General features: G+C 20.8%; 6 protein-coding genes and 1 long non-coding RNA gene across 11 annotated transcripts; 3 read left to right on the top strand and 4 right to left on the bottom strand.

The window, feature by feature from the left end:
* Window positions 1-1,465: 1,465 nt before the first annotated feature.
* On the bottom strand, window positions 1,466-4,396 carry LOC122717955 (ero1-like protein). Of its 2 annotated transcripts, XM_043942541.1 has the most exons (9): window positions 4,275-4,396; window positions 3,958-4,212; window positions 3,579-3,782; window positions 3,261-3,418; window positions 2,976-3,161; window positions 2,839-2,885; window positions 2,414-2,762; window positions 2,051-2,344; window positions 1,466-1,935 (listed from the first exon to the last, which is right to left on the bottom strand). In XM_043942541.1, the coding sequence occupies exons 2-9, from the start codon at window positions 4,081-4,083 to the stop codon at window positions 1,884-1,886; spliced, it is 1,416 nt and encodes a 471-aa protein (XP_043798476.1). In that variant the 5' UTR covers window positions 4,084-4,212; window positions 4,275-4,396; the 3' UTR covers window positions 1,466-1,883. The 2 variants fall into 2 exon arrangements, with proteins under 2 accessions (XP_043798476.1, XP_043798468.1); XM_043942533.1 differs by having other exon boundaries at window positions 3,958-4,390.
* A 1,199-nt stretch (window positions 4,397-5,595) lies between these two features.
* Window positions 5,596-10,032, top strand: LOC122717384 (cullin-5). Of its 3 annotated transcripts, none has more exons than XM_043941427.1 (11): window positions 5,596-5,700; window positions 6,328-6,537; window positions 6,671-6,850; window positions 6,912-7,053; window positions 7,167-7,481; window positions 7,547-8,019; window positions 8,099-8,362; window positions 8,487-8,642; window positions 8,877-9,157; window positions 9,259-9,382; window positions 9,458-10,032. In XM_043941427.1, exons 1-11 carry the CDS (start codon window positions 5,671-5,673, stop codon window positions 9,650-9,652), a joined length of 2,370 nt encoding a protein of 789 aa, XP_043797362.1. In that variant the 5' UTR covers window positions 5,596-5,670; the 3' UTR covers window positions 9,653-10,032. The 3 variants fall into 3 exon arrangements, with proteins under 3 accessions (XP_043797362.1, XP_043797370.1, XP_043797371.1); XM_043941435.1 differs by lacking the exon at window positions 5,596-5,700 and adding an exon at window positions 5,875-5,955; XM_043941436.1 differs by lacking the exon at window positions 5,596-5,700 and adding an exon at window positions 5,981-5,985.
* A 1,850-nt stretch (window positions 10,033-11,882) lies between these two features.
* On the bottom strand, window positions 11,883-13,872 carry LOC122719091 (protein sarah). The gene is made up of 6 exons (XM_043944648.1): window positions 13,709-13,872; window positions 12,892-13,155; window positions 12,634-12,823; window positions 12,412-12,564; window positions 12,008-12,327; window positions 11,883-11,939 (listed from the first exon to the last, which is right to left on the bottom strand). The coding sequence occupies exons 2-5, from the start codon at window positions 13,141-13,143 to the stop codon at window positions 12,200-12,202; spliced, it is 723 nt and encodes a 240-aa protein (XP_043800583.1). The 5' UTR covers window positions 13,144-13,155; window positions 13,709-13,872; the 3' UTR covers window positions 11,883-11,939; window positions 12,008-12,199.
* A 420-nt stretch (window positions 13,873-14,292) lies between these two features.
* LOC122717071 (oxysterol-binding protein-related protein 9) lies at window positions 14,293-19,420 on the top strand. 2 transcript variants are annotated; one of them, XM_043940795.1, is made up of 13 exons: window positions 14,293-14,416; window positions 14,957-15,172; window positions 15,247-15,477; window positions 15,570-15,645; window positions 15,712-15,801; window positions 15,942-16,065; window positions 16,731-16,840; window positions 17,773-17,802; window positions 17,881-18,043; window positions 18,129-18,394; window positions 18,467-18,861; window positions 18,940-19,167; window positions 19,244-19,420. In XM_043940795.1, exons 1-13 carry the CDS (start codon window positions 14,309-14,311, stop codon window positions 19,331-19,333), a joined length of 2,127 nt encoding a protein of 708 aa, XP_043796730.1. In that variant the 5' UTR covers window positions 14,293-14,308; the 3' UTR covers window positions 19,334-19,420. The 2 variants fall into 2 exon arrangements, with proteins under 2 accessions (XP_043796730.1, XP_043796723.1); XM_043940788.1 differs by having other exon boundaries at window positions 14,309-14,416; window positions 16,734-16,840.
* LOC122717089 lies at window positions 18,065-22,158 on the bottom strand. The gene is made up of 4 exons (XR_006347142.1): window positions 22,109-22,158; window positions 21,947-22,024; window positions 18,335-18,391; window positions 18,065-18,220 (listed from the first exon to the last, which is right to left on the bottom strand). It is a non-coding gene; the product is annotated as an uncharacterized LOC122717089 (long non-coding RNA).
* LOC122717083 lies at window positions 20,502-21,709 on the bottom strand. The gene has a single exon (XM_043940807.1). The coding sequence runs from the start codon at window positions 21,670-21,672 to the stop codon at window positions 20,563-20,565; it is 1,110 nt and encodes a 369-aa protein (XP_043796742.1). The 5' UTR covers window positions 21,673-21,709; the 3' UTR covers window positions 20,502-20,562.
* Window positions 22,159-24,320: 2,162 nt separating the features above from the next.
* On the top strand, window positions 24,321-25,836 carry LOC122719016 (39S ribosomal protein L19, mitochondrial). Its single transcript, XM_043944517.1, has 4 exons — window positions 24,321-24,682; window positions 24,760-25,192; window positions 25,275-25,550; window positions 25,631-25,836. The coding sequence occupies exons 1-4, from the start codon at window positions 24,616-24,618 to the stop codon at window positions 25,749-25,751; spliced, it is 897 nt and encodes a 298-aa protein (XP_043800452.1). The 5' UTR covers window positions 24,321-24,615; the 3' UTR covers window positions 25,752-25,836.
* The last annotated feature ends 19 nt before the right edge of the window (window positions 25,837-25,855 follow it).

Below are 25,855 nucleotides of genomic sequence, written 5' to 3'. Positions count from 1 at the left end.
TAAGCGTCTGTTATCCGAGAAGATTATCGACACGATGCGTTAATATTACATCGTACTTTGCGTACCAATGTTCGCTCGAAGCTTAAAAATAACTTAACCATTGATATGATTCTTATGATTAAAATGAAAAGAAATGATAAATTATAGAAGAATGTTCATTAAAGTTAAGAAATGATTTATTAAAAAAAGCAATGCAAAAATAAATAAAGTTAAAAACTGATGATAAAAAGAAAAATTGAAGGGAAACATTTACTCATTACTTGCATGCAGAAACATTATGATTGAATGGAATGTTTGATAAAAGGAATAAAAATAATTTATGTTTGCATTTAAAAACAAAATATCGATAATATTTGAATTCATATATTATATTTGAAATCCGTTACCTTTTATAATCATAGATTTTCCATAGATATAAGCAGATTACATAAAAATGTTCAGGTTATAAATAAAATAATAAGAATTACATTAATTTCATGTACACACATAAAATATACATTTTTGTTTAACGTTGTTAAATTTATATTACAATTTTCATATAATATAATGAAATTTCACACTCTTCTTATAATATATGATTTATTTAGAATCATGTAATTAATTATGAATGTTAAGAAATTTAATAAGAAATTTTTTTATTCGATATATTTTTATAATTTACAATTTAATGTGATTTTAATATGGTTTCAAAAAACTGAATAATAAACTTATCTAACATCTAAATAAGTCGTATAAATTCTGCATATCTAATTATCAATATTTTCAAAATTATTAAAGTCTTTTGAAATATATGTATATTGTTTTTTTTTTATATATATTTAATTAAGAAATTAAAATAAATATTACTATTTTTATAATATGGAAATAGTATGATGTACCAATAATAAATTAGATTTACGCATATATAATAATATTGTTACAAATTATTATGAATTATTATGAATACATAGAAATATAATAAGTACACTGGTGTTTTCTCTTTGTATGTAAATTTGTCGGAAAATAATATGAAACTTTGCCATTTTCATTATAGCAATATTATAAAAACATAGAATATAAGATTTTTTAAAAAATGTATACACTACTATATAAAATTGGTTCATCTCGATTTTTGTAATGCATATCTTATTGAACATAACGCATTATAATCTATCTTTTTTTATAATAATTTTTATAATAATTTTAATAATCAACATTATTTATGAATAAAACAATGTAATTGTAATAGTCTACATTAATAATAATTTTCAATAAAAGAAAAGTAAATTTAAAGAAACAAATTATAACTTGGACTTGATATATTTATATGTATATGTGTATATATACATATATATGTATATATATATATATATATATATATATATATATATATATAAAATATGTATATATATAAATATATATATCTTTAAAAAAAATTTTAACGTTCATTGAATAAAAATTAGTTTTTTAAAAACCGATTATATACTTTTTAGAATTGATAGAAGACTCTTCTCTAAAGACAAAATATTTATCACAGATAGAGTTGAAGTTATCAATAAAATCGCAATAAAATAAGATAATACAATGATATGAGAATTGACATTATTTTTTATTAATTCGATCAATATTATATATTACTGGGTTATAATTTTTACTTGATAATATCAAATTATTTCTTATCTTAAATAAAAATTATATAAAAGATTATATATTAAACTTAATAACTTTTATTGCGACTTTATGCCGTATTTTAAATATGAATATAACATTTTTTAGCAATTTGTAACTGATAGATCCATTATTTTATAAACTTACTATATAATCAAAGGTTATATAAATCGATTTGTGTGATGTATTTTACTAGAGTGAGTTAATTATATAATATATTATCAATCAATATTTTGCTATCTTATCATTTGTCTAAATTTATCCAATTCAAAGATACTTTCTGACAATCTGCAAAATTTTTAAATAATTAATTATATTATCGATTAATAATTTTTCTCATCATATATTTTACAAAAATAAATTAAATATAACAATTAAAATTATTAATTTTTTTAATGCTTACCTTCCAAAAGCATTTATAAGTGCAACAATTTCACTTCTTTCTAAAAAAAATTTCCTTTTATTAAAATTATTTAAAGTTGATTCCCATCTATCAAACTTTCCTGAGAAGAGAATTTTTAATGCTGTACCCAAACCATGTATTTGAAGTTTTCCCCATAATTTACATTTATCGCAACCTACACAATCCATAATACGAGAAATATTTCTAAAATGTTGCTTAAATTGGTCTTTTAATAACTGGGCTTCAGATCCGCCAGTAAACATAATGCTTTCATTGAAATGATCGGGAAATGATCTAAAATATATCTGTATTAGATATACAATTTATAAACATTTTATTTATTAGTTATAAAATTAATCTTACTTAATAATATTTAAAATATCATTTATTGCCAAACGAGTATCTTTATCTTGTGCTTTATTACCAGTATAATATTCTTCCCTTTCTAAATATGGTGCAGCTTTAGCCAAAGCTCTTAACTCTAATAAATAAGTAAAATATAAATTTTTTAACCAATTTGGACCTTCACTTCCTGTTTCCTCTGGTGAAAATCTTTTCTGAAATTCTTGTAAATTAGGACCCCATTGGCCACCAGGTACTATTCCTAAATTGTCTTTTGATGATAATAAATATTTTGAACACAAATGTATATTAATACTAGCATGAAGTCCTGATATAACACGATAAAAAGCTCTTTTTTCCAAACACATTCCTGCAATAATAGATTAAAATAAATTTATAATATAATATCCATGATAAGAAATATATTATTAATTTAAATTACATACCATTTATTTTTGAAGACTGAATAAAATTATGTGGTGAATTTTCAGGTCTGTAATTAAACATATATGTAAAACAAAATATATATTTCACAATATATTATTCATTCATTTTATTTTCAATCATTGAAAAGAATACATACCTAAAACAATTTTCCATATAAATATTTTTCCATATTCTATGTGCACTAGGACCTTTATAACCTGTATATCTTTCAGGATTTAATAAAAGATCTACATATTCTCCAGGACTTGACTCTTTTACACAAAAATTATCTTGAGCATCATCATATTGTTGCCATAATTCAAAATCTTTGTAGTTCTCTGAACTAAACAAAATATATATACATATAAAAATAAATTTGAAATTATATTAAATATTATATATTTATTTATAGATTTGTTAGAAATCTATAAATTTTCTTTACCTAATTGTTGTATTTAAATAACCAAGTTCTTTATTATGATCTTTCGCACTATATAAACAATCATCATACTGTGCTCTAATTTTGTATTTATCCATAGGATTTTCATTAAAATGAATATTTCTCAATGTATCTCCTTTTAAACCATCTGGAATATCTTCCTACAATCATACAAAGATACATATATATAAATTTTAACAGTTTAAATTAATAATGTTACATTATAAATATATATTAATCATACTCATTATATATCATTATATAATGCAATATTATATTTTCAAGTAATAGTTAAAAAACTCAAATTAACATATTACTTACATCTTGACAAGGTTGTACATGACAATATCTTATAGCACATTTACTATCATCAGTCCAAAAAGGACATTCATGGTTTAAATTTACTTTATAAAAACGAAAATAATCTTTGACTAGAAGACTCTGAACTCTTGGGTAAATTTTCATATTATTAAAATAATCCACTGTATCCACATTGCAACTACAATCATCTATTGACCCTTTCAACTAAATTTTTATAAATATATTTTAATTTATTTAAAAATATAAAAACAATATTAAATTACATGTTAATGTACATTTTGCATACAAATAGTTAATAATGACAGATGTCATATTCTTGTAGGTTATGTATATTTTTTATGAAAAAATTTGAATAACGAGAAAACAATAAAAATAATACCTTACAGAAACATTGATCATTCTTTTCATTGTTTGTATTAAAATAATTAGAATGTACAATAGAAGGTGAAAACACGGTAAATAGTATCAATACTCCAAACATATTTTCACTGGATTCAATCTTCATGATTAAGTTCACTGGTATACTTTTCAATCACGTTTTGAAATTGATAATAAAATATCGCGCGTCCCCGCGATATTTTTCCACTTTTTATCACATCGACTAGTCTACGTGCTATTAATAACGTAAATCTTTCTGTCAAAAGCAAACATTATTGACACTTTCATCATATTGTTTAATGTCCTACTAATACATACATTTATTTATACTTATAAATATTTTTTCTTATAATTATATATTTAAATAAAGATAACACATATTTCAAACAATTAAAATATTTTATTTTATTTATAACAAACGATCTATAATCTTAACGACGTGACTGAAATCACACTACACTGTGTATTATATATATATATATCTAGATATCTATTTACTTATATTAGTCCCCTCTTTTCATTTAATTACATTTTGCTTCCACGTGTACTTATAACATTTGTTACTGATTCTAAATAACAAAGATAAAATATAACATTTAATAAATTAAATTTTAATAATTAATTATCGAAAAAGAATTTATTTTTTTTAACTATTATTTTATATTAGATTATATATACTTACAATCTAACTTATAATCTACATAATAATAAAATTATGTATATTTATATATTATATGTATATATCTAAAAATATTGTATATTAATATTAAATTGTTACATTTATTTATTAAATAATACAATAAATTTAGTATATATAAAAACAAATTTAATAAAATAAAAATTTTTTAATTTTTTTCTCGTTTTATATAATCTTTTTAATATAATTGTAATTTCATAATAAAGAATTTAATATTATAACGAAATTATAACGAAAATTTTTTAATTATGAAATCTAATATGTGTAATATAATATTAATAGTCCAATAAAAAAAATCAAAATTAAAAATATTATACATTTATATACATATATAATGTAATATATGTATGTAATTAAATGTTAATATTAAATATAATCTAATAAAATTAGTAATAAAAAAAACTAAATTTTAATACATAATATTTACACAGTAATAAATTAAATAAACAATGGATTGTATGGATTGTAAGATATATAAATTTGTATATAAAATTTAAATAAGATTTATTTAAATAAGATTTATTTATTTTATATCTTGATTTTAAAATAATTTTTAAATTTCTATAAATGTTATCTTGAAATGATTTTATATTTTAACATATATATACATTATTTTTTGATATATACATATAATTTTTTGATATAATGCAGTAATCAATATAATAAAATATTGAAAACGATAAATTATAATAAAAATATTAAAATAAGATTTATTATTTATTAAAAATTTCTTGACAAAAATATAAAAATTGAATTATAAGATTTTGAAAAATAAAATTTTATAAAAAGAATATATATATTATAACAATATTTACATTAGATATTTATATTAGAATATAAATTTAATTATTGGTAATTCTTTCTTTATAATGTACATGGATATATAATGTATATAAAAAATTTATTTTAATTTTGAAATTTTATGAAACTAATAAAATTAATGTTCAAATGAATTATAATTAATCAGTTCACAGTACTATTTGTACTCATTGGCGTAGACGCATTGTGGTATAGGACATGTCAAAACTTTATGCGAAGGTGCCGATGGTTAGTTGTCATTAAATAATGATATTTATATTTAAAATTTATTTACATTAAAGAATAGATTTGAAAATGATTTTTTAAATTTTTCAAATTTAGAAGATTTTTTATTACATTGTTTTATTTTCAATAATTATATATAAATTCTTATATGTGTATATATATATATGTATATATATACACACATATACATCTAACCTATACAATGTTTGAATTGTCAAAGAACGTTTTGAAATTTACCGTATATAAATATCTAAAAAAGTACTATGTTAAAAATATTAAAAAATACTTGTACAATATTATTATTATTTTCATTTACTAATAATTAATTTATATATTATCATAATTTTCAATAATTAAATATTAATTTTTTGTTTCTATAATAATTATATTTCTTTCTAAGTAAAATCATGAATTATTAGATAATAAAAATATTTTTATATTGACGTTTTATTATACATTGATAATATAAATAGAATAAGAATATTAAAAAAATTTACTACTTTAAAAATTTATAAAAAAATAATACAATATAATTAACATTGATATAATATTATTAATATTAACTTTGATAAAAGTTTTTATTAAATATAAAAGTTTAATTAATTAATCTTTTTTGAATTATATATTTAGGATAAAAGTCAGTTTACGTTTGAAGATAAATGGCCATGTATGCGACCAACTATTTTAAAATTACTCAAACAAGAAACTGTTACTCAAGCAGAGTGGCAAGATTTATTCTTTTCTGTTCATGCAGTATGTGTATGGAATGACAAAGGTGCTCTTAAATTGTTAGATGCACTTAAAGAAGATATAATGGACTTTATAAAACAAGCTCAGCAGGTATATATTATTACATATCTCTCTCTATATATATATATCTCTAAATAAAAAGATATATATTGTTATTAATAAAAAAAATTATTATTTTATATAGAGTTTAATTAATATAAAGAATTAAATTATTATTTTATAGAGAGTTTTAGCACACCAAGAAGAACAAGCTTTATTAAAAGCATATATAGCTGAATGGAGAAAATTTTTTGCACAGTGTAATTATTTACCAACACCATTTAGACAATTAGAAACATCTCTTGCTGGAAAAGCACCATCCAGTGTTCAGAAAAAAAGTCAACCTGATGATATTGTTAGAAAAGTAAGAATTTATTTTTCAATTTCTCAATGTATAATTCTATAATTTTTTATTTTTATTATAGTTAATGTTGGATAGTTGGAATCAAAGTATATTTGGAGAAATAAAACAAAAACTTCAAGATTCAGCTATGCGACTTGTTCGTGCAGAAAGAAATGGTGAAGCATTTGATTCACAGTTAGTTATTGGCGTTAGAGAGTCTTATGGTAATAAATTTTTTTTTTATCATATCATTATCAAGTTCTTTCAATATACATATAATTATATATGTTATAATTTCAAAATTATATTTACAATTAAATTTATTTTTACATTGCAGTAAATTTATGTTCAAATGCAACAGATAAGCTTCAAATTTATAGAGAAAATTTTGAAGCAGCATATATAGAAGCAACAGAAGCTTTTTATTGGGTTAAAGCTCCTGAACAATTATCATTACATGGTGTAGAGAATTATATGCGTTATGCAGATGCAAAATTACAAGAAGAAGAACTTCGTGCCCAAAAATATTTAGAACCAAACAGTGCTAGTGTACAACTTTTAACTGATTGTTGTGTACGTGTCTTAGTGGCAACTTTTAAGCCAGCTATATTAGCAGAATGTCCAAGAATGATTCAACATCGTCAAACAGATAGTAAGTATAATAATTATAATATTTTGATTTTTAAAATAATAATATAACATAAATTTTAACTATAGAACTTAGGTTAATGCTAAAGCTAATGGATAGAGTTCCTGAAGGAGTTGGTCCAATGTTAAGAAATTTAGAGGAACATATAGCAAGTGCAGGTTTAGCTGATATGATGGCAGCTGTGGATGTTATTACTCAAGATTCTGAAAAATATGTTGAAAGATTATTGGATCTTTTTCGTCGGTTTTCAATTCTTGTTAAAGAAGCATTTGATGATGATCCTCGATTTCTAACTGCTCGAGATAAAGCTTATAAACTTGTTGTAAATGATGCAACAGTGTTCAGGTTAGAATTACCTGCACGTCAATGTTCTGGTATTGGTACAACTATTTTAAATAACAAACCTAACAACAATAATAATGGACAGCCAGAATCAAAATGTCCAGAACTTCTAGCTAACTATTGTGATATGTTACTTAGAAAAACACCACTCAGTAAAAAATTAACTTCTGATGAAATTGAAAGCAAGTTAAAAGATGTGGTATGTATTATGATATATATTGTTATACTTATTCAATATTATTTTATCTCATACTTATTTTATGTTGGTTTCTTTTTAGTTATTAGTGTTAAAATATGTTCAGAATAAAGATGTGTTTATGCGCTATCATAAAGCTCATTTAACAAGGCGCTTAATATTAGATACATCTGCTGATTCTGAAAAAGAAGAAAATATGGTAGAATGGCTCCGTGAAGTTGGAATGCCTGCTGATTATGTTAACAAATTAGCTCGAATGTTTCAAGATATTAAAGTGTCACAAGATCTTAATCAACAATTTAAAGAGCAATGTAGAGCTGCTATTGCAGATAGTATTAATATTAAGGTATCTGTTAAAATTTTATAATATTTTATATATTCATATTTTATATATTCATATTTTATATATTCATATATTATTCATATACTGTTAAATATATATTGAAATGTATTAATGTTATCTATCATAGATACTAAATGCAGGTGCATGGGCTAGAGGTAGTGAACGTGTCACTGTAAGTTTACCATTGCAGTTAGAAGATTATATTCCTGAAGTAGAAGAATTTTATAAAAAAAAGCACAGTGGAAGAAAATTACAGTGGTATCATCATATGTCAAATGGCACGGTAAGAAAGAAAAATCTTGTCAAAGAGTATTAAAAAGGGTTTTATGTTAAAAATTATTATGAATTAATTAAAATTCTTTATCCACATTAAGAAAATATATATATGTTTAAAACAGAACATCATAAGTTTTTCTGATGCAGTAAACGTGGGTATAGAGTAGAACTTTTCAAAAACTTCAATATCTCGGTTCTAATTTTCAGCTTCACCTTGCAACCAATTTGGATGGTGTTCCAGATAACATTTTCTAACCAAGTGGGACGCTTCGATGTGGATGTAACAACATTTCAAATGGCAGTTTTGTTTGCTTGGAATCAACGACCGTTTGAAAAAATATCATATGAAAATTTACGATTGGCTACGGAACTTCCAGATCCTGAATTAAGACGAACTTTATGGTCGTTGTGTGCTTTCCCGAAACTCAAACGTCAGCTTCTTTTAGTTGAGCCACATGCACATAGTCCCAAAGATTTTGCAAATGATACAAGATTTTGGGTTAATCAAGAATTTGCTATTGTGTTAGTAATATTTTTTTTTTTATACAAATTATTTAAATTATATAAATTAATTTAATTTGATTTCCTCTAGAATATAATTAATATTTTTCTTTAATTCTTAGAAAAAATGGTAAACTGCAAAAACGAGGTAAAATTAATTTAATAGGTAGACTTCAATTATCAACTGAACGGAGTAAAGAAGAAGATAACCAATCTATTGTACAACTTAGAATACTAAGAGTTCAGGTAATAAACTTTATATTAAGAATTATATAAAAGAATTATATAAAAAAATTATAATATAAACATATTTTTCAACAGGAAGCAATTATCAAGATTTTAAAAATGCGTAAAAAAATTAGTAATGCTCAGTTACAAACTGAATTAGTTGATATACTAAAAAATATGTTTTTACCAAGTAAAAAGATGATAAAAGAACAAATTGAATGGCTTATTGAGCATAAATATATACGTAGACACGATGATGACATTAATACCTTTGTATACATGGCATAGATTGGGATTATATATATAATATTGTTCAGATTCTCATGATTAATATTATATTTTTATAAACATTCAGTTCTTGTTTACCAAGTATATGCTCAAAAATCCTAATATAATGGAAAGATATTAATGTTGTTTGTAATATATTCACAAAAAACATTTTTTGAAACAAATAGTACTGTCATACAGAGTCATATCGTTCATAAATTATGATTAAATAATATTATATTGTCTTCGACCATAGGAATGTGCATTGTTAAATAGGTAATATCTATTATAATATTTCAAAAATTTAAGGTATAAAGTTTTTTTTTAAAAAAAAAGTTAATTTGAACGTATCTGTGGAAAATATTTAAGTTTCAAAATTTATTCATTATACTATATTTCCATTATTTTTTGTCTTTTGTTTTCAGTGCTTCATTCAATGCTTAATTTCATTAATAACTTTATCTTTGATTTTATTTTTATCTTCTATTTTATATTTAATATAATCTGACAATTTTATTCTACTTTAGAATAAAATAGATTGTTTATGAAATAATTATAAATCCTATAAATTTGTCACAAATTAAGCTTATTTCGCGAGAAAATAAAAATGTTATATGTATAGATGGTATGTACACATATGTATATTATACATTTTAATACATATTTAAGCATAATTGCATGAATATGTTTATTTATTGTGTAATTGTTTAAGTGTACATATTTTCTAAACATAATTATTTTCATTAATTTGTTTAAAGACAGATAAAAAGCACTGAATTATAGAATTTTTTTCATATAATACTTCTATATTTTGTTTTTATTAAATATATAGCAATTTTTTTAAATCAAATACAATTTTCAAATAACAGAAGTTAAAATAAATTAATTCATATGAAGAAAAAATATAAAAAATGGCCTATATCGTTATATATAAATGTAAGGATATAAAATTTTAATTTTTTTATATTTTAATAATAAAATCTTATATCATGTCTGTACCTAAAAAATTTTACAATTATATTATATTGTGAATGATAAAATCTTAACTTAATATTACTGATAACATTGATGTGTATAAAGCTTTTATATTATTTCAATATGCGATCAACAACTGTAAAAGTGAACAATTTGGAAATTAAAAAATAAGATTTTTTTATATTTTTCGATGTATTTTTGATTTTATTACATTTTTCCCAAAAATATTATTTTTAAATAAATCATTTTCTAAAATTATCTAAAATAAAATAATTATTAAAATAATCTAAAATAAATTATATAATTAATTATATTACATAATTATAAAAGATATATTTTTATATGTTGTCTATGAAAGACTTCAACACAAAAATTGAGTTTTAAATAACATATTTATTCACACAAAAGTAATTTGCTGTAACATATAAATTATCAACAAATCTATATTAGATTAAATCTTACATTAATATGAAATATATTTTATATAAGAGAGAACACTATATACATTACACACACGCGTGCACATACACTCACATACACACACATATATATATATATATATGCATAAATAACCATAATTACAAAATAAACGCATATATATATATTTTGAGTAATATATAGATTTATTATTTGCAAACAATTTTTTTCAAAATAACAACTGTATTTATAAGTTTAATTTTATTAATTATATATATTCTAAAAGTTTAAAGTAATTAAAATAGTTTTTTTGTTAAAATAATGAAAAAAATCATTTTCTAATTTTCATATGTTATGGTTAATTAAAATATGACGTGAAATAATATCACTAATACCACTTCTCATGTGTTTGCATAATACACTTTTATAACAATATATATATGTACATTAAATATACATCAATGTTCATAAAACTTCCTTTAAACTTATCATACACATTCACTTTGTAACAAATGATATTTTTTAAGTTAATCTTTGTTTGAAATTCTGAGATAATTATACCAAGATTTTAATTCTATTTGCCTTTTTTCTATGATCATAAATTTTATATATCTTTTTTAAAAGTATTTATAACATTGATACTTTGAGTAAAATTTTAATAACAATAATTCGATACTTTTTATTTTTGATATTTTAATATTAATTTTATTAATTTTTATAATTGTAAGCAGCTAACAATATTTTAAAATATGTTTTTAAATTAAAAGAGGATAAGAATATAAAGTTATTTCGAAACATGTAGATTTTTATGTAATTTTTTATTTGTACGTTATTAAATATTCGATGATTTTTAAATTATATCATTATATCACGTATTTTTTATTTGTTTGTAATGTCTGCATAAAATATTATTTATCTGAAAACAAAAACAACTTTTGTGATAAAATATTTATTATATATTTTTATTTTATCTTAAATACTCACATATATTTGTCTGAGCAAAACACATTTACAGATTATTTCCTGTGAGTTTATAATCATAAATTAAAGTATCAATTTTGCAATATTGCAATACAAAATTGTTGAATATCATTATTTGTAATGCCTCTAATTGCTTCTTGGATGGATAAATAATTCATTTTATTTGCAAAGATGGACAATTTCTAATCGAGTTGTTTATGAATGTTCTGGACAACGCGTATGTTGAATACGTGGAACATTTTTTATAGGATTTGTTGTTTCACAAACATGTACAACTATGCCAGGTTGTCCTGAACCTCCAGGATGTAATTCATGACTACCTCCTATAAAAATTAAAATTATTTATGTAATTGATATATATATATCATAGAGAAGAAGTATATATTAAATTATTTAAATAATAAAACCTGCAGATAAATTTGCTATAGCTGCTAATAAGTCATGATTGACTAAAGGTTCATTTTCTTCTCTGGGCTCCCATCCAATAGGTGGTGAAGCAGGTGGTGAAATTAGGAACTGTTTAGTAAGTGCTGGTGGTTGCAGATGTTGATCTTCTACATCTATAAAATATATTATTTTTATAATCTATAAAATTGTTTTTATAATATATAAATCATTAATATACAAACCTATTGGGGTAACAGGTTGTGCAAAATAACAATTGATATTAGTTTCACCAAAATGAGTTTGGTGCAATTGTATCCTAGCATTTGCTGCTGCATTTGGAGAACTATAATTCACTCTCATTCTTCTAAAAGATCTAAAATATTGAAATGTAGCATCTTTCCCAAACTGCTTGAAAAGATCCTGTATTTCATGCTATAGATATAAAACAAATATTTATCAAAATGTTTATTACATTAAATTTTATTATAAATTTCTATTACCTTTAATTCATCACTTTTAAAAACTCTGGGGTCTACATTAGTTACAATGACTGATGTTGGTAAATCTTCATCACGTACTAAATCTTCAATAGATCTTGTATCAGAACGACTTTTCTCTATGTCAAATTCTAATTCTAATTGTTGATAATTAGGATGTAAATTTGGTAATCCATCAACTTCATTTATTATTATATTTTCTGATTCTTCTAATTCTTCATCTTCCACTATATCAGAACCATGTTTCTTCTCCATATTTATTTGATGCTATATACAAAAAATATTACACATTAATATGTATATTAATATATGAATTAGATATATAAATTAATATTTTTAATATAAAAATTAATTTGAGAATATCAATTATGAAAAAATATGAATAATTTAAATAATTTATTTTTTTTTATGAATATTTTAGTTGAGAATTTTATTAGATTTTATACATCAAATTGTAATATAAATTAAATGTATATCATTTTTTTTATAATTATTTTCATATTGATTAATTATTCTTAACTTATTAATAAAATTTATTAATAAAATTAATAAAATAGTTGTTATAATAGTCGTAGATAAAAGTTTATAATATTAATAAAACTCATAGTATGATATATTTTTTCAAATATTAAACTTCTTTTATTCAATTATTCGTGAACTAAAAACAATGAGAATGTATATTCTATTTCGAAAATTATATATTTTTTATGAATTATGAATTTATTTGCAATTTATATTACTATTAACAACAGATTATTACATCAACATAATGTCTAAAAGACAAAGTAATTAATCAGTTGACAGAATAAGTAATACTTACTTGTTTTCTTTGATTAAATCGAATGTATGTGTCCTTAATATTTATCTCTTTATTAGAGTGAGAATAAATTGTTTACTTATTAGTTTATTTATTTTTTTTTATTTCATTTAGATATAAAAATCTTTCATTGTATTAATGTTGTTATTAATCATTTATACAACTTTCGATATGTTACATATTGTATTCATTATTTTATTATTATCGTAATATAATCTTTTATAATCGTAGACTAAGAACTAGACTAGAAAGATAAGCAAATTAATATAGATAAACTTTTTTCAATAAAATCACTTATTATTGTTGTATTATTTATTACGCGCAATAAATAAAAACGAATAAAAATCTATATTATTTAAAATATTTGTTTTTTTAAATTAAAAAATTTAAAAACAGTATTTGTTTTCACTAGAATAAGAATATTTGAAAATTTGTCTTATATCAATCTTCTTATCGAGTTACCTTTCTATATACTTATATAAAATATATAAGTATTTATGCATGCATATATGTATTATATATATATATATATATATTGTATGTATGTATGTATTTGTACTTGTATATCATATAGTCGTAAATAACAGTGAGCAACAAATAACAATGTCGACGATGGAAGGTTCACTTAGCAAATGGACAAATGTTGTAAATGGATGGCAATACCGCTGGTTTGTTTTAGACGATAATGCTGGTCTTTTATCATATTATACAGTAAGAATTTTTAAATATTATAATTTTTGTTCTTGAATATTCACTTTTGTTAATTAATAGGTTACATTCTATTTTCTTTTAAAATATTTATGTGATATTTAATTTAAAATTATAATTTAATATCAATTATTATATTTATCAAATTTTTTTAGATCTATTTACCAATTATTTATAAAAGATTATTTGTAGTTTTTTAAATATCTTATATATTTGCCATTGTCAACTGATTTCTAAATATCTTATTCTCATTATACTTAATAAAATATTCAATTCAATCAAAACAATATTAAATGATAAAAATAAATCAAATTTAAAAAAATTATTATTAATATTTTTGTATTATACTCATTATAATTCAATTATCAATAATTCATATTTTATAAAAAAATCTATTTTATTAATAATAATATTTTCATTATATTGTTTTAAAAAATATAAATATTTTTAATTATAAATATTAATAATGCTTGCTCTAAAATTTCTATTAATATTATATTTTGAATATGCTAATTTCTTTATTATTTTTTAATTATATTTTAGAGTAAGGAAAAAATGATGAGAGGAGCCCGTAGAGGATGTGTACGTTTAAGAGGTGCTATTATAGGTATTGATGATGAAGATGATAGCACATTTACAATTACAACATCATCATATAAAGATGATCCAAAAACATTTCATTTTCAAACAAGAAATGCAGAAGAACGTGAACGTTGGATTCGTGCATTAGAAGATACTATATTACGTCATTCACATGCTGTATGATTATTAAATGTTATGAACAATAAGAATAAATATATTTTAATACTTAAACAAAATTTATATTATTTCAGAGATGGGATCCTAAAAAATCACCACCAAAACAAGATTTTGATCGCAAAGTAGCTGAAGCAGATGCTTATCTTCAATTGTTAATTGATCAAATAAAATTAATTGAAATAAAACAAAGATCTGTTGCTGTAGAAGATGAAGAAAAGCAACAAAAATATGTAGCAATTTTAACTCAAGCGAATGCAATGCTTAATTCTGTTAAACATACAATTGTTCAGTTACAAATTGCAAAGGTAAATATTTATAATGTGAAATATATTTATGTTTTAATACTTAAAATTTATATATCTAATATAATTAGTTATAATAAGTACAATACTTTTAGAATACAGCTATACCTGTAAATGGAATATATAGAGGACCCACTGATTCAATACATGTTTCATCTTCTTTATCTCATGGTATGTACTTAAATATATTTATAAAATATGTTAGTAATTGAAAGTATATAATACAATAAATTATAGTTGCTGTCAGAGAACCAGAAGCAACTGTACAGACTGGCATTGAATTAGGTTCTGAATGTGTAGAACTAAGATTATCTACATTGCCAAATGGTAATTTGTTTTCTTTTACTTATATTAAATTAAGAAAAAATATTAAATTAAATATTAAATTACAATATTTCATAAAGAATAAATTGAATAAATAAATTAAAATTAAGATGTATATTTTTTATTGATTTTTATTTGTAAAGCTGTTGTGGATAGAGATCTTCCTGTACCTCAATTCTCTTATTCATCTTCGGATGAAGACGAAGATTATTATGATGCAGCAGATGAAATATCACCTCCTTCTGCAATACAAAATCATATCAGTATGTAAGTATTTATTTTTTATAGAATTCTTTTATAAATTTTTAACCCATTAACGCCCATTTTAAATTTACAATTATTATAATAGTATTTGTTATAAAATTTTATTAAAATAGTCTTAAAAAAAGACATTAAAAATAACTCTATTATATGCGTTTTTAAAAACTTTTTAAAAAAAAAGATATATTTTCTCGAGTACAATGTTTTTTCTACAAACATAATTTGATTTCATTAAATAGATTATGTATTTGCATTTGAAAACATTCTTTAAATAATTAGTATCAATTACTCATTAATCTGTAACATTGCATTATTTATAATAAAATAAATGGATGTTCAAATATTTATGTATTTATCAATAATGATTTCAACAAAATTGATTTAAAATTTTATTTATTTAAAATTATACATATATACATAATTATACATAAGTTTATATATATATATATATATATATATATATATATATATACATATATAAGTTAAACTTTTGAATGTTTACATTGTCAAAATAACAAGTGAAGAAACAATTCAAAATGCAACATCTTGAAATTTCCTCGGCAGATGACAGCACCAGTTAAAATATCGGATGTAATTCTTTGAGTACAGCGGGCGTTAATGGGTTAATATAAAATTAAAGAAATGCATTTTGCAATAATTAAACGATTCAGTAGAAGACGAGATAGTGAACGTTCGCAATCACACGTGGATGTATTAAATGAAAATCGGAAACAACCTCCATTACCCCCTACGAAAGGTGATGGATCAGTTGATTATGATGGTAAGAATTAATTTATATGAAATGATATTTTACTTTGTATAATAATCACATTTAATATATTAAAAATATATATTAAATTAAAGTTTTAATATACAAAAATATGATATATTTATTGGATAATTTAAATAATAAGCTAATTATCATAATCTTATTATGATAAAATATTATCATAATTATGACAAAATATATTATTCTTGAGTTTATAATATAAATAATACAAATAGTATAATTATTTAGTTATAATTATAATACAAATAGTAATCCATTAATGCTTATTTTACAAATCTAAAATTATTATGATTTAAATTTAGAATTATTGCAAATTTTCATTGAAAAGATACACAAATTTAAAAATAATTATTATGTGTTTATTTTTTATTATTGAAAAAAGTTTTAAGTTTAATAATATAGATGTGATATAGATGTGATATAGATAAACTTTAGAATGAGAACTCTTCTTTGAGAAGTTTTTTCAAAGTAATAATTTTTTTCATTAAAAAGTAGATTAAGCAATTGTAATTAAAAATATTCTTTAAACAATAATTATCAATCGCTTATAGTTCGTAATATTGCATTATTCATAATAAAATAAATAAATGTATGATATCTTTTATCAGCAATGATTTTGACAAAATTGATATTTTAAATTATATTTAAACTACATATATATATCAATAATTAATTTTTGAATATTATGCATTGTCAAAGTAATAAAAATAATTCAAAACACAAAACATTTGAACAAAACACAATTTCAACAAATGATAATAGCAATTAAAATATTTTCTTTGAATACACTTACACATGGATTGATATTATAGTTAATTATTAGTAATTAAAATTAAAAATAAATAAAAATTATTTTTTCATTATTTGTTTAATTTTAATTAATATTATTACTTAAAAATTATTATTATAAAATTTTGTTACAGCTCTTTATGAAGAAGAAAGTGAAACAGAAAGTAAGAAATCATTTATTATTAATAAAATTATAAATTATCTACATAAGATGTAATTCTTATCTTTATATTGCTTTTTAGTGGATTCTATGGAATCCCATGGATCTGTTGTAACTCATCTTTTATCTCAAGTAAAAATTGGTATGGATTTAACAAAAGTAGCATTACCTACATTTATCTTAGAACGCAGGTCACTTCTTGAAATGTATGCAGACTATTTTACTCATCCAGATCAGTTTGTAAGGTATATTTTATATAATAAATATTTAGTAAAAATTTTTTACAAATTTATTGAAACTTTTAATATATTACAATATTTTATGTTTTAGCATAGCAGATATGCCTACTCCTAAAGATAGGATGGTTCAAGTAGTTCGTTGGTATTTATGCAGTTTCCATGCAGGTCGTAAGTCAGGAGTGGCTAAAAAACCATATAATCCAATATTAGGTGAAATTTTTAGATGTTATTGGGATATTTCTAATGATACTATGGATAGTTCTAATGATACAAAACTAGTTGTTGGAGGTCCTGTACCTTGGTGCAAAGAAAATCAGCTTTCATTTATTGCTGAACAAGTATCTCATCATCCTCCTAGTAAGTTTTGTTTGTTTATTAGAATCTTTATAAATTTTTTTTTATAAGAAATTAATATAACTTTTATTATAGTAAGTGCATTTTATGCTGAGCATTATGCAAAAAAGATTAGTTTTGGAGCACATGTATGGACAAAAAGTAAATTTCTTGGATTAAGTATAGGAGTACATAATGTTGGAAAGGGTTGGGTAAATGTTTTACAACATGGAGAAGAATATGTATTAACTTTTCCAAATGGTTATGGTAGATCTATTCTTACTGTACCATGGATAGAATTAGGAGGAACTGCGACTATTCATTGTACACAAACTGGTTTTCATGCTACTGTAGAATTTTTGACAAAACCTTTTTATGGTGGTAAACGTAATCGTATTTCATGTCAAATTACACAACCAGGAGATAAAAAGCCATTTGTTGTTATAAATGGAGAATGGAGTGGTTCAATGGAAGCAAAATGGGCTGATGGAGTAAATATAAAAGATAGTTATAAAAAATATCGATCTTTTATTTTATCTCATTTTGTTTCATAAATTCAATCTTTGCAGAGAACTGAAATATTTGCAGATGTTAAAGAACTTCATACTCAAAAAAAATTAGTGAAACTAATTTGTGAACAAGAAGAACATGAATCACGGAAAGTTTGGCGAGATGTAACTGTTGGATTAAAAATTAATGATATGGAAAAAGCAACAGCAGCTAAGTGTACAATTGAACAAAAACAACGTGATGAAGCACGTATTAGAAAAGAAAATAACATTAATTGGCAAACTAAGGTACATTTTTTTTTTCAAATTATATATATATATTTTCTTATCTTAAATAATTACATAAAATTTTATTTGTCGACAGTTATTCAAAGAAACCAAAGATGGTTGGGTTTATATACAACCTCTTGCAGATAGATTATATTTTTGTTCCAATCAAATTGCTACAGCATAGGACCTGCATTATGATTTGCTGCGATTTTAAATATTGCACAGTACTAGAAATTTAAGGCCTAATATATATAATAATACATATGATTAATATTCATCATTTTTAAATTTAATGACCTTGTTATAGAGAAGAACAAAACTAAAAGGATATTATAAATTTCTCTTTAAAAATTTTTTTTTTATAAGCCTGATTAAGTACAATAGCAAATATTAAAATGGTATACAATATTAATATTTCATTAAAGGTATGTAGATATTTTCATAGCAGGCAAATTATTTTTTATAATATATTAACCATCAACAGCTATTGCATTAAACAAAAGATATTCGCATAGTATTATACTATGTATTATATGTCAACATAAACATATAAGCTTATGTATTGTTAAAAAAATATATATAGCTATAAAAATAATATTCCTGATGATGATTTACAGTTTCCGTTAACAAAAATTGAAAAACAGTATAATATAATATAATATAATATAAATAAGAAAATTTAATTAAATAATGATAGAGTAAATGCTATTTCTGATAGTACTTTTCATAGTATATTTTTTCTAGATATCATCAATGATTAAATATAATTACATAAAGACTTTTTTTTATTCCATAATAATTATATGTATATTTGAACATTTAACTTCGAATATTTTTAAATAATCATTTTATAATATATAAAACTTAATTAATAAATATAAAAATTGGATAATTGTATTCATAATTGTAAAAATAATATATAATGTAGAATTTTTTTATATTTATGTATATAATTGTTTATTTTTAATTGAATATAAATTCATAGCATTTACATGCTGTAGATACTTATAAATATTTTTCATATTTTTTTTTATTTTTTTTTAATTAACCACAGAGTATTAATATTAGAATATCTCAAAGAGATTAATTTTATTTAATTAAGTTATTATATTTAAATATTTATATTAATATAAATAAAATCGTAATTTATAATTCTAATTTTTAACTTTGCTAATCACAATTAGCAAATATATGAATAAATATATGAATCAACATTGTAAAATATTCCTATTCAATATAATATGTAATATACAAATAAATATGTAAATTTTTGATAAAATAAAGCTTTATTCATGCATCAAAATAATACATGCATATTTAGTATAAAATTTTTTACATAAAAATGAATTAAAAATATACAAAGATTATACAAATATTAGAATTTTCAATATTTTAAAAATATAAAAAATATGATTAACTATTGTTTATAGAATTTTCTAAATATATATGTCCAATATAGCAATCAATAGCAACCCTATGAAGTTGTGGAAATCGTTTTGTTGATGTTAATAAATGTTTCAAACCTGCTTTTATTACTAAAAAACTTACTTCACAATATGATTTATTTATAGAATTAGAAATATTTTTGTTTGTTTCATATTTATATAATACTTTTACAACTGATACTTTTTGCAAATTTATAACATTATTATACAAAATTTCCTTAGGTTCAATCATTAAATTTAAATGCCAATCCATTGGTTTTAAAATGAGAGAGTGAGTTTCTTTTCCCATAAAACATTGCAAAATTATTTCTTCACCAAAAATACCAGTCATTGAAGTTTTAATAGCAAGCAAAAAATCATTAAAGGGATCTGTTGCATTTTTTATTTCTGAATTATTTAATAAATTATAATCCACAGCACAACTCCATAATTTAAATGAAGTATCGGTATGAATTTTTCCTATATATTGTAAACATCTATTACAAATCACAGCATTTTCTTTTATTTTTAAATGATGATTAAACAAACTTGTATGAATGATAAAAAATAATGATCCATAAAAGATATCAGATTGTAATGGAATTAAATTATGTATAATATTTTTATGATTATGTTTACAACAAAACCATTCATCTGGATCATAATTCATATTTGGCACAGGCAAAACTCTTTTAATATGTATATCTTTAGAAAGAATATTTTTGCAGCAACTACACATTATATTACACTTATTTGCATTAAATAATTCAGTATTTTTTATAGAATTTTTTAAAAAATTGTTATTTATTGTTGTATTAGTAATTATTTGTGTTTTGGAAGATCCAAGAATAGGATCAGATACAATTTGAGCTCGAAAACAAATCCAATTCTTTGTTATGTTTAAAGTTGATAATGAATCAGGTATTAATTTTACAAATTTTGTTAAAAAAGTTACTGTATTATTTTCTATTGTTATTTCTATACTTTCCTTTGAAAGTTTTATTTTAATTTCTGTTAAATTTACTTTTTTATTTAAATGAATAAAAGCATTACATATTTGAAGTCTGGGTCTTAACTCTAATGTTATGGATTTTATCATTTTGAAAAAATATTAATTTAATTAATTAAAAAAATTAAATTATTTTTTATGATAAATATGATTAATTTCTTTTTCACATTGTTTTAAATTTAATCCAATATATGAATTGAATTTTATTACATAACTTTATATACTTTATATATATATAATTCTCTTTTCTTCAATACTACAAAAAAATAAATGAAAAAATCATATTTTACATTCAAAAATAAATTTTTATCTTGATTCATATAATTTATATAAATTGAAATATAAAAAATTTGAATAAATTTACCTTAAAAATATTTGATGATGAATTTTTCCAATGTACTGGTAAGTTAAATAAAATTTTCAAATTTTTTCTTTTTTTTATCTGAAAAAAAAAATATTTATAAATATTATATTATATAAAAATTTATAGATTTTATACAATTTACTAAATTATTAATTTATTTACCAGAGAAAAATCTATAATTATGATATATAGATCAGAATTCGATTTAATATTTTTAGATATTCTAAACAAATAAATAAATAATTATAATTTATAATATATTATAATTTTACTTTATATATCACATATCAATTATTATACTTTTTCTGATAATTAATAAATCTAATAATATATTACTCATTGAAATATCGTTAATTATATACTGTGTTTTATATAGGAAAAATCACAGATAAAATATAAAATAGACCTAACTTTCACTATATTTTTTATGTCGTGCCTTGAGGAAATGAAATCTCTAAAATTCATCATCGTTTTAATATCATTTTCAATATTATCGAGCGGTTTAAAATAAAATAGCAATATTGATAATAGCTGAAATTGAAATTAAATTTTAATATAAAATTAAAAATAAGAAATAGAATAAATATTTTGTAAGAGTATATGAAGTACTGCATTTTATATATAATTATATTTATATAAGCTTATATAAATTATTATGAAAAAATTTATGATTATCTAAATATATCGTAAAATTGAAAATGCAATATATTTTATTATTTTAAAAAGATTAAAACATATTATAGTTTTAAAAAAGAAATAATGAATATGAATATTCAATTAATATTGTGTCATCATGCATCAAAAATAAAAAAAATAATTAGTATAAAAATAATTAGTATAAGAAGAACAAAGATAGGTTAAAAATTGAAAAATCAACGACAATTTCAAAATGTTGCAAATAAAACATATGTATATAAAGAAAATAAATAATGAGATAAAGACAAAGATAACATAGAAAATGATTATTTTCATATTTCTTGAATATTAAAAACAACTTTTGAAAAATAACTAAAAAATGATATTTTCAATTCTTATTTTACTTTATTCTGTCTTTGAAGAAATATCTTTAGTATTCAAGAGGTAATACTAACAACTAATTCCTATCCTATCTCTCTTTTCCACACTATTTGTTCTACATATTTATATATATTTCATCTGTGGTACTCTGGAAATGGCGCTAAATTTCTAATTTTTAATAATATCTCTGTCTTTCCATTATTTGCTTTCTTTTAGCTTTTAGCTTATTACAATCGTAGCATAATTTCATCTTTTATTTAATTATATTTTCTTGAAAAAATGAAACGAAAATTTGGCCAAAAGTTTCTATTTCAGAATTTTTAGAAAAATTTTATATACTACTATTGAATTATATTCTCCTGATACAAATTGATTAAAAATTTCAATAATATTAAAAAAATATAATTCAATAAAGATAAAAAATATGCGAAATTTTTTTAAAAAAAAAAAGAAATTTATATATTTATGTAAAATACTATGAAATAGTTTTGCATATTTATCTATAACATTCTTTTGGTATTTTTAATTTTTTTGGATTTTAGTTTTTTCATATTTATATTTATATTTATATTTATATTTAATTATAAATAATTTAAATTATAAAATTAAATTATAAAATTAATTATAAAATTAAATAATTTATAATTTATAATTAGGTTATATACTTCTTAAAATGCCGTTAACTGAAATTGATATATCTCGATATTTTCTATAAAAAAATATTGATCAAGTATCAATCAAATCATCATCAATCATGTAAATCGAAAAATTGTTAGTATAGAAGAATATAATTATTTCTAAAAAAAATAATAAAGAGATTATGTTATATATGATTTCTTTATATTTGCTGCAAAATTATTTTATTTTTCTGTTTAAGAAATTCGTATAATATTTTATATAGTATATCTGTTTACTATTGATAGCAATTAAAAGATTTATGAATTTATCAAATATATTTTTTTAAAAACTGTCAATTTTTTGTAATTGAATTGAATTTAATATCTGCATCCACTGCCATAGATAAATTTTTATATTTCTATAAAAATTTTATATTCTATGCTATTCAAAAAATCAGACTTTTATATCTAAATTTTTATCTAAATGAGAAAGTCGTTAATTTTTGTTTTTAAAAATATATATTATTATATAATAGCTAATTAATCAATGATCATTTTAAAATATTTTATATTAATTATATTATTTTTTAATAATAATTATCGTTAAAAAAATTCAAAAAATTTCATTAATTTGAATCTTTCTTTCTTATTACTATTTCAACAAATAATCTTAGATAATTGATTTTACAGATTTTTATTATTTTAAGATATAAATTATCTATTTGATCTGCTATATTATTTATAATTTTTGACAGAATTCCGTTATAATCAGATTGTATTGTGTTCTTGGTAATTTGTGAATGACATGAAAATAGTAGTAGTGAAGAACTCCAGAAATTTGAACATAAAAATAGAAATATTTTATAAAATATTAGTATAAAATAATTTATTATAAAATAATTTCATAAATATTAGATCTATTTTATTCCATTTTCTGTATAATACATTGTAATAGTGCCTCTGTCGGGAAAAATTTTAATTATAAAGTAACCTAACGAAATTTATAAACAAGTATAAACATAAAAACATTGAAATATGATTATTTTTTCAAGATATTTATGTGATAAAATATGGCAAAAATTAACTTTTATAAAAGTATTAGGTATTTCCTATTATTATATTTTTAATCTTTTATTTATTGTTATATTATTATTAATATTATTGTATTATCATTTTCAGATAAAGAATTTAAAGTTTTTTCAACTTTGAGACAAAAAACTCAATTAGAAGATAATAATAATTCTAAAATGGAAAATAATAAGTTAAATGATTCTCTGTCTTTTGTAAATTATAGATTTATTTATCCTGAATTTTTACCAGATCCTAATCCATTATATCGTAACAGTATAAGAGAAAAATTAGAACGTATGGATATGTTGAGTAGAAGATCAGTTTTGAATATTCCTGAATTTTATGTTGGTTCAATATTAGCAGTAACTTATTCTGACTTACATGCAAGTGAAAAAATAAATAGATTTGTTGGTATATGTATATTAAGGAAAGGTAGTGGATTAAGATCTTCATTTCTTTTAAGAAATGTTGTTAATGGAGAAGGTGTAGAAGTATCCTACGACTTATATGATCCTGCTATTCAAAAAATTGATTGTTTGAAGTAAATATAATTATTATATTATATTATAAATTAATTAAATGTAATTAAAATGTAATTTATTATAAATTTTTTTTATTTATAGATTGGAAAGAAGATTAGATGATGAATTACTTTATCTTAGAGATGCACCACTAGAATATAGTACATTTCCTTTTGATATGGAAATGGAATCAACATTTTCAAAATCTGTTCCAATTAATAAAATTAAAATTCCTCTTAATCCATTACCTTGGTCAGAGAAATGGGAACGTAAAAATCTAAAAGGAGTTAGAGACTTGGTTGTTAATGAAAAACGCAGGAAGAAAGCAGAAGCTCATTTTAAACCATGGGAAAAATATGATTTGATGAAAACTTATAGGTGAAATTTGATATTCAATAAGTAATTATTTATTATTTTGAAGAAAATAAATATAAATATGTATTTTTATGTTTTAATAGGGAGACTATTCCAGAAGAGGAACAAATTGAAATATTTTCAGATGTATATACAGAACTTCGTCACTTAGAAGTACAGAAGAGTATATTAAAACGCAAATATATGTTAAAAAGACAAAAATGAACTACATAAATCTTTTTAAAATTATGAATAATATTTTTTCCAATTAAATATTATCTGTATATTAAAAAATGATATAATGTACATATTTTTCTTACATGATTTCT

This window comes from Apis laboriosa, unplaced genomic scaffold (genome assembly GCF_014066325.1).
Source record: "Apis laboriosa isolate Shangri-la unplaced genomic scaffold, ASM1406632v1 scaffold11_cov152, whole genome shotgun sequence".
Lineage (NCBI taxonomy): Eukaryota > Metazoa > Arthropoda > Insecta > Hymenoptera > Apidae > Apis > Apis laboriosa.
The sequence above is the reverse complement of the archived record's forward strand: the minus strand, read 5'-3'. Positions and strand labels throughout refer to the sequence as shown.